This window comes from Sinocyclocheilus rhinocerous, unplaced genomic scaffold, assembly GCF_001515625.1.
Source record: "Sinocyclocheilus rhinocerous isolate Xijiao unplaced genomic scaffold, SAMN03320098_v1.1 scaffold3882, whole genome shotgun sequence".
Lineage (NCBI taxonomy): Eukaryota > Metazoa > Chordata > Actinopteri > Cypriniformes > Cyprinidae > Sinocyclocheilus > Sinocyclocheilus rhinocerous.
Window position 1 is genome coordinate 1 of NW_015635080.1, and position 8,067 is coordinate 8,067.

At 40.1% G+C, this 8,067-nt stretch overlaps 1 protein-coding gene across 1 annotated transcript; it reads right to left on the reverse strand.

The window, feature by feature from the left end:
- Positions 1 to 1,747: 1,747 nt before the first annotated feature.
- LOC107746648 (tripartite motif-containing protein 35-like) lies at positions 1,748 to 4,022 on the reverse strand (the record flags this gene model as incomplete). Its single annotated transcript, XM_016560943.1, has 4 exons — positions 1,748 to 2,187; positions 3,444 to 3,565; positions 3,646 to 3,668; positions 3,807 to 4,022. Coding segments are annotated over 4 exons (801 nt in total), but the record flags the coding sequence as incomplete, so codon positions are not given.
- Between the last annotated feature and the right edge of the window lie 4,045 nt (positions 4,023 to 8,067).

Genomic DNA, 8,067 nt, shown 5'->3' on the forward strand with positions numbered 1-8,067 from the left:
ACTTTGCTAATGTCCTTCAAACCACTGTGTTTTCCAATCTGCCAGTGAGAAGTGTTTTTAAGGAAGTGAAAATCATTTACAATATATTAAATCTTAGTATGATCATACATTCTTATTTGCATTTAATTAAGTACAGGTCAGAATAAGTATATTGATTCATTTTTAAATAAATATACAGTATGTGTTACACTGAATGACCATGGTTTGTTACTCTGAATTGCCAAAAAGAGAGATAACACTGCCGCTGTTCCCATAACTGAAATATGTTTAGTATGAATCAGTGTCATTAAATGAGTTTTAATAATAATCCTGAGTAAATGACTGAAGAAACAGATGTTGAAATATAATAAGCACGTTCCTGATGCTCCCCTGTCATGCTTGCTTAGCTTGTCGCTTTGTTTCTGACTTGCTCAGCCTCAAAAATGCCAAGACAACACATATATTTTTTAACTTGGTATTTTATATGTTTATTTAAAGATGTATTTGGTCAAATCAAAGTCCGGACCATTACGCTGAACGACAATTTCACACTTTGTAACATTATTTCCCCCATATTTTGACATTTTATTGTCACAAAAGTTATTTGAAATATGAAAGTAGACAATTTACTTGCATTTAAGATGTTTTATTTAAGCATTTAAAATGACTTTTGTAAATGGAATTTGATGCAGACACTAAAATGGTGACGTCTCGTCTTTGACCCACATACCAAAAAATATTCATACAAATAAATACATGAATACATAAATGACTAAATACAAATAATTATAACTAAACACATAAATAACACTCTTACATGACTTAATTATATTCTCAAACATAATCTTGTTGCTTTTATATATTGCAACACCTCTTCTTTCGTACCTTGTTTCCTTGCCAACAGATTTTTACTGACATTTAAAATGTTAATTGTATAAACAACACGTGTCTTTGATGTTCATACTCTGTACAATATAATATGAGCTGTTCAGCTCTCTTCTGCATTACAAATGTTAATTGTATAAACAACACTTGTCTTTGATGTTCATACTCTGTACAATATAATATGAGCTGTTCAGCTCTCTTCTGCATGACAATAACTGCACATAACCCATTGTGCTGCTGTTTTATTTGATATAAGTTACCATTAAGTCCAGTATGACCTATAAGTGATCTTCTTATAACTGATTCTTCTTCATATTGTCGTGAATCCTCTTTCTTTACCCACATTTCCTTCAATCTTATATAAATGTCTTCCCTTTGTTTCTCTGTCCCACATTTGCTGCATAGATTAATCCTAGCTTTTCTAATAATTGCCTTAGTTTCAGATTAGCTCGTGGGAATTGTGATTTCAACATGATTGCATTTTATTCAGCTTTCTGCTCATTTCCCTCTATTCCTACATGGGCAGGAATCCACAGAAATCAGTGTTCATTCCTTGATTATGCACCCAGATAGCAAAAATAATCTGGGCCAGATCTGGCCCAGACCCATCGGAAGTTCTGGTCCAGATCCGCACAACGGACTCGGGCCGGTGTCTTTTGGCACAACGGGCCAATACCGGCACGGATCCGTTTTTCCGGATCTGGACCAGAACTGGGTCAGCTCTGGACCAGATGCGGATTCCTTTATGGTGATTTGGGCCAAATGTGGGCCGGATCTGGTCCAGCACCATGCCGGATCTAGGCCAGCTCATTTTGTGTATATACAGTGGGTACGGAAAGTATTCAGACCCCCTTAAATTTTTCACTCTTTGTTAACAGCAGAAGAAAGGAAAGAGTGTGTGAGTGAAGGAGGTTGTGAATGTGTGTAGATGTGTGTTAGTTACAGGATCAGAGAAGGACACTGTTCCGCCGTCATAGTCCAGATTCACTCTCACACGATCAAGCTGCTGTTTAACACCAAAACCAGAACCTGGAGACAATCCATACTCCACACACCAGACACCAGTGTTAAAGAAACCCAATCCCTTCCTCTGGTTTGATGCTGTAGTTACTCCAAGACTCCAGTGTTTACTCTGTTTAAGCTCCACATCCCAGCAGTGTGTTCCTGAGTTAAACCCCTCTGAACCCAGAACACAGAGATACCAGTCAAATCTCTCTGGATTATCAGGAACAGGTTGATCATCACCGCTGACTCTCACACTGGTCAGATCATCAGACAGAACGAGACGTGGATGAGCCGTGTTTGGATCCAGAATCACAGGAGCTGATGAGACACAATCAACAGATGCTGTTATTCTGATGTTCATATAATGATCAAGAGTGAACACAACACAGATGATTATGAATTATGATCAAACACATCAGACATGTTCCTCTCATCACTGTCAGTCATTCTCTGTGTGATTTATCAATACTGAACGTTACATCAGAAACAGTGAGGGACACAAACTCAACACATATTCATTTCATTTACGTTCTCATTTATATTACATTATAGTCAGAAGCTGCTTTTAATACAAACTCTTACCTTTCAACAGAACTGTACACATTATTTCATATTCAAACGAGATCAACTATAATAATAATGCAGAAGAAAAAATGTTTATATCTATATAATTTTCCTCAGTGTTTTTCTTGTATGAATCACAAAGCTATTACTGAATGCTGTCTATTATTATTAATAAATAAACACTAGATATTATTCCACAATAATACTAATAATAATAATAAATGTTAATAATAATAATAATAATAATAAATGTTATTAATAATAATAAGAACAATAATAAGCTTGCTGGTATTAACAAAAACTACAACTTAAATTATTCAGTTGTTTCTTTAATTATTCAGTAATTAAAATACAACTTAAAATAAATTATAAACATTAGATGATCATCTATACAAATAAAATCGAATGATTAGAAAAGTTGCTTTGGCTCGAAATAAAATAAATCAGTGTGAAGTATTCAAATGACTAAAACTAAAAATTTAATATAATTAGTTATAGTTATACATATTAAAAGGAAGCTAAATAAATTTTTACAGTAATAAAAAGGACAAAAAATGAATACAAAATTATATATAAATATATAAAAAAAAAAAATACAAAAAAAAAAACATTTGATCTGTGCCACTGCATTTGATTGATTATTTTTCCTAAACTCTTAGTCTGTGTTCATCTGAAGAAAGAAAGTGGTACACGTATGGGATGGCATTACGGTGTGAAGGATGGATTTGTTTCTGCTCCACTGTGCTGCATTTTAATTGTTGTTGTTGCACTAGATAGATGTGTTTGATCTGTGCCACTGCATTTGCTTTTCTCCCTTTAAATTTAACTTTTGTCTGTCTGTCTGTACAGTACAGTTTTTGAGGACTTTTTACATCCCTTTCTGAAGTGAAGCTGCTGATTTTGGTGCAGTAGATGATCTGGTTCTTCACACATAATGCTGAAATCTGTCAATATTGCATCATTTCCAGTGTGTGTGTATGCGAGCTCAGATCTTCTGCAGTCAGACTCACTGTTCTGGACCATGTCCTGCATCTTCTTCCAGACTCTGAAGGGCAGGTTGCCCAAGTAACGTGGCACATGAATCAAAGCTCCAGAAGGAGTCTGTGGATCCGGCTGTGATGAGATCTGGACTCTGGAAGAACATTCAGGATCAGAACTGCAGTGGCTTTGGATCAGAAGCAGAGAGAGCAGAGACAGCAGCAGATCACTCACCTTTCCATTGAGACTGGAAACTCCTGCAGAACAAACACACCATTGATCATCAACAACTCAATCAATCAATCAATCAATCAATCAATCAATCAATCAATCAATCAATCAATCAATCAATCAATCAATCAATCAATCAATCAATCAATCATCTGAAATCAGACCTTCAGAAAGCAGACATCACTGGCTTTCATCATCTCCTCCATGTCTTTGATTGTGTGTGAAAGAGCTGAGATGTGTCTGTTCATCTCCTCCAGCTTCTCCTTCATCATCTGCTTCTTCTGCTCCTCTTCCTCCCTCAGTGCAGTGATTGTAGCTTCTTCTTCATCTCTGAGAAACTGATGAAGCTTCTCAAACTGCTGTTTAAATAAGGATGATGGCTTCAGTGGTGAATTTTCGAATATGTGAGGGAGCGGAAATCCTACCCTTTGTCTATTCAAATAGAGGGGGAAGGGATGGATATCCCAAAGTGAGGGTATTTGACGAATTCGGGTCAGAAGTAAGAAATATACCCACTAGAAGTTGGAATGACCTCGAAAGAAGTTGATATGGGGGAAGGATCCGAGCGGGGATCCTTAGCTCCCAATTTTATTCCCCATAGAGAGGGGAATAGAAACACCCTAGATCCAAGTGCTCCACAGCCGGAAAATCCCGAAAGCCCAGATGATGAGTTTGCATCAGAAAATGAGGAACCGCTTAGGATATATTTCGGCAAAGGCAGGAATTTAATTATCCTTAAAGAAGGGCGGTTGGAAGAGGAAGAGGAAGCTAGCGTTTTAGTGAACGCGGCCAATACCGAACTCCGACACGGAGAAGGGGAACGCGGCCAATCCCGAACTCCGACATGGAGCAGGGGTGGCAGGTGCCTTTCGGAAGCACGCAGGGCAAAGGTTTCAGGATGAGTCAGATCGAATAATAGATCGCAGAAAAAATCCAATAAGGACAGGCGATGCCGTTTTGCAGAAAAAAGGAGGTCCAAATGGAAAGCCAGTAATTCACGCAATAGGACATAAAAAGGGGCAGAACGGCGACATAGCGGAAGAACTGACAGCGATTCTCACTTTGCACACTTTAATAGACAATATATGTAAGCTGGCCAGAGATAATAAATATCGCGCAGTAGCTATGCCCATTATTTCAGGAGGGATCTTTGGATTTAACGAAATTACAATGGGCGCAGCCCTAGTGAATGCGTTACTAAGAAAAACAGATCGAGCTGATTGGCCTAAAGCGTGGATAATTTGTCACCCAGATCCCAGGGTCCTAGAAAATGTAACTACGAGAGTAAATCAGGATCAGGATGCTGGGGAAGGGAGGTCGAGTCAGAGAGCTGATATGATACAGAGACCGACAAATCCCGAGGCAGAGTTGCCAGAGGAAAGTTCAGAACCCGAATGGCCCGAGCTGAGGCGAACGAGAACAGCCAGGGGAAGGAAAGATAGGGTAGAAAACCCGTTCCCCAAATTAAAACTGGGAAGGAGTTATGAAACCTTTCGATTAGGAAAGGGCTTTTATAGACCAACGCATCCCACGAGCAGAAAAAGAGAAACGGCTCTAGACAGAATAGATAAATGGGATAAAGAATATGCTCCAGGAATAACTTGCGGTCAAGTCTGGTCCCTTTTAAATGGGGGGAATGCAGTTAAGATTTTGGCAGATACCTCGCTGACACAGCGAGCTAAGAGAGCCATATTAGCCCAAAAAGATTTGATAAGTCAGGCCGCGCTGGAGAGAATAATTAGAGGCGCGGGTGGTAATGATTTATTCGAAGAATATTATTCTGATGTGGGACCAGAAAGTGACAGCGCGGACAGTGACTTGGAGGAGAATCAAGAAGATTCAGATTACGAGCAGTTAGTGGTTGAAAGGGAGGTGAGAGATGTGACACCTGTCCCTGTCAGAGCGGCACGAGCGCCGAGGAGGCTTCGTTTTAGAGACAGGTCTCCGGAGTCAGACTTTCAGCCAGAGAGGGAAATGAATCAACCAGTGGAGTTTAATGCGCTAAATCAACATTTAGAGGCACTGCATTTAGGGACACCGGGTCAGAGAAGGCCAATGACCCCCGTAAATCCAGAGCATTCCCCCAGACAAACAGGAATTAATTCGATGGAATCCAGGGTTACTCTGGAAGAATTAATGAAAAAAGATCAGGAAATGAAGCTTTTGAAAAAGGCCAAGTTGAAAAATACCACAGTGAAAGGAAAAGTCAGAGAACTGGTTCGTTATGGCGAACAGATGAAAATATCTGGTGAACCGATAGACTCACATATTCTAGCCGAGTTTGGACTGCATGGAGGCAGGAAATTAGCAAAGACCCTAGAGGGACTAATACCTACTAATAAAGATGAAGTCGAACAGGAGCGTTTTGAGGAGAAATGGCGAACAGTAGGCGCTTTGACAGCTTGTCAGGAGATAGCTATAAAAGGAGTCGAGGGGATCTTGAAGCATATTTTCCAGGGAGTGAAAAGAAATGCTCTAGTGGGGGCAAAAGAATTTCTCCTTTATGGTCCCGAGACTTCTCCAGAAGAATTAGAGAAGGCTTTGATTCGATACGACAGGAAAACTGAAATAATTCAGGCAGACAGAGAGAAAACGAATAATAAACCACCTCGGCAAAAGGACCCGCCCAGGCGGTCAAGCCGCGAAAGAAAACCATATAATCGCCATGACCGGGAGGCCAGGCCTCCCTTTCGCGCAGAGCGTAGAACAGAGGAAAAATGGAAAAAAGGGCCAGAGAGGGCAGAAAGAAACGGTCCCAAAAATCAGTCGCAGGGAGAAAGGCGATTTAGGGACCAATCAAGACCTAGAACAAATCGAAACGATAATAATAGGGATAAAGGGAATTATATAAACCCCGAAAAATGGAGCAAATTAAGTGCCTGGGGGCAGGAAATTAGCAAAGACCCTAGAGGGACTAATTCCTACTAATAAAGATGAAGTCGAACAGGAGCGTTTTGAGGAGAAATGGCGAACAGTAGGCGCTTTGACAGCCTGTCAGGAGATAGCGGTAAAAGGAGTCGAGGGGATCTTGAAACATATTTTCCAGGGAGTGAAAAGTAACGCTCTGGTGGGGGCGAAAGAATTTCTCCTTTATGGTCCCGAGACTTCTCCAGAAGAATTAGAGAAGGCTTTGATTCGATACGACAGGAAAACTGAAATAATTCAGGCAGACAGAGAGAAAACGAATAATAAACCACCTCGGCAAAAGGACCCGCCCAGGCGGTCAAGCCGCGAGAGAAAACCATATAATCGCCACGACCGGGAGGCAAGGCCGCCCTTTCGCGCAGAGCGCAGAACAGAGGAAAAATGGAGAAAAGGGCCAGAGAGGGCAGAAAGAAACGGTCCCAAAAATAAGTCGCAGGGAGAAAGGCGATTTAGGGACCAATCAAGACCCAGAACAAATCTAAATGATAGTAATAGGGATAAAGGGAGTTATATAAGCCCCGAAAAATGGAGCAAATTAAGTGATGAAGAAAGAGCTCGCATTATAGAAGGAAGGAGCAAAAGCAGGCCTGAGGCTAAAATAAACAGAGTCAAAATACATGACACACAGGAGAGAGAGCCCCTGCTGAGACAGCGGAAGTGCCAGCTAAGGGAAAGAGAAACAAAAAGAAAGACACAGCGGTAAAGGAAGAATAGCAGGTTTCGGCTCCCCTCAAGAAAGCCCTGTTAAAAACAAAAGAAATTGACCAACAATTATACCAGACTTATGATAATACTACTTTTATCGTTGATACTGGGGCTCAAATGACCGTTATAAAACCGACAGAGAAACATGACGAATTTGTAGAAGTAATTACAGTAGAAGATTTTGAAGGAAATTCCAGAAGCAAAGATGTTTGGAGGAAAAATAAAATAAAAGTGGTTCATGGGAGCGAAAATCTCCTGTGCCCGGATGATTTAATCAAAATTGGCAGAATAGGAGTTGTTGATCAAGATAAAGAAATAAAAAGGCTAGTAAGAGAATCAGAATTGAGCAATAAAGGGGAGCTGGAAAAGATTCTGAGAAAATATATGAACAGTTATTCTAGGAGTAAGAACGATTGCGGTAAAGTCCAATCTGAATACGAACATGTGATCCAAGGAGGAATTCCACCTCCTCAAAGACAATATAAAATTAACAGCTTAGCAGAAAAGGAAATTGCCGAGACAATTAAAGAGCTGACCGAGCAAGGAATTGTCAGGAAGCTGTCAAAAGGCGAGTTTTCCCCAACGAACTCTCCGTTACAGGCCGTACCGAAGAGCGAAGGCACATGGAGATTAGTTACTAATTATAAGGCCCTAAATAAAGTCACTGTACCTGATAATAGATATTTAATCAACTGCGAAGAAGTGAGTGCAGAAATAGGCAAGGAGAAAAACTGGCTGTCAAAAGAGGCTGGTTTAAAACCTAGCCTGAAAAAGATGGAAGTAGGAAAACATGAA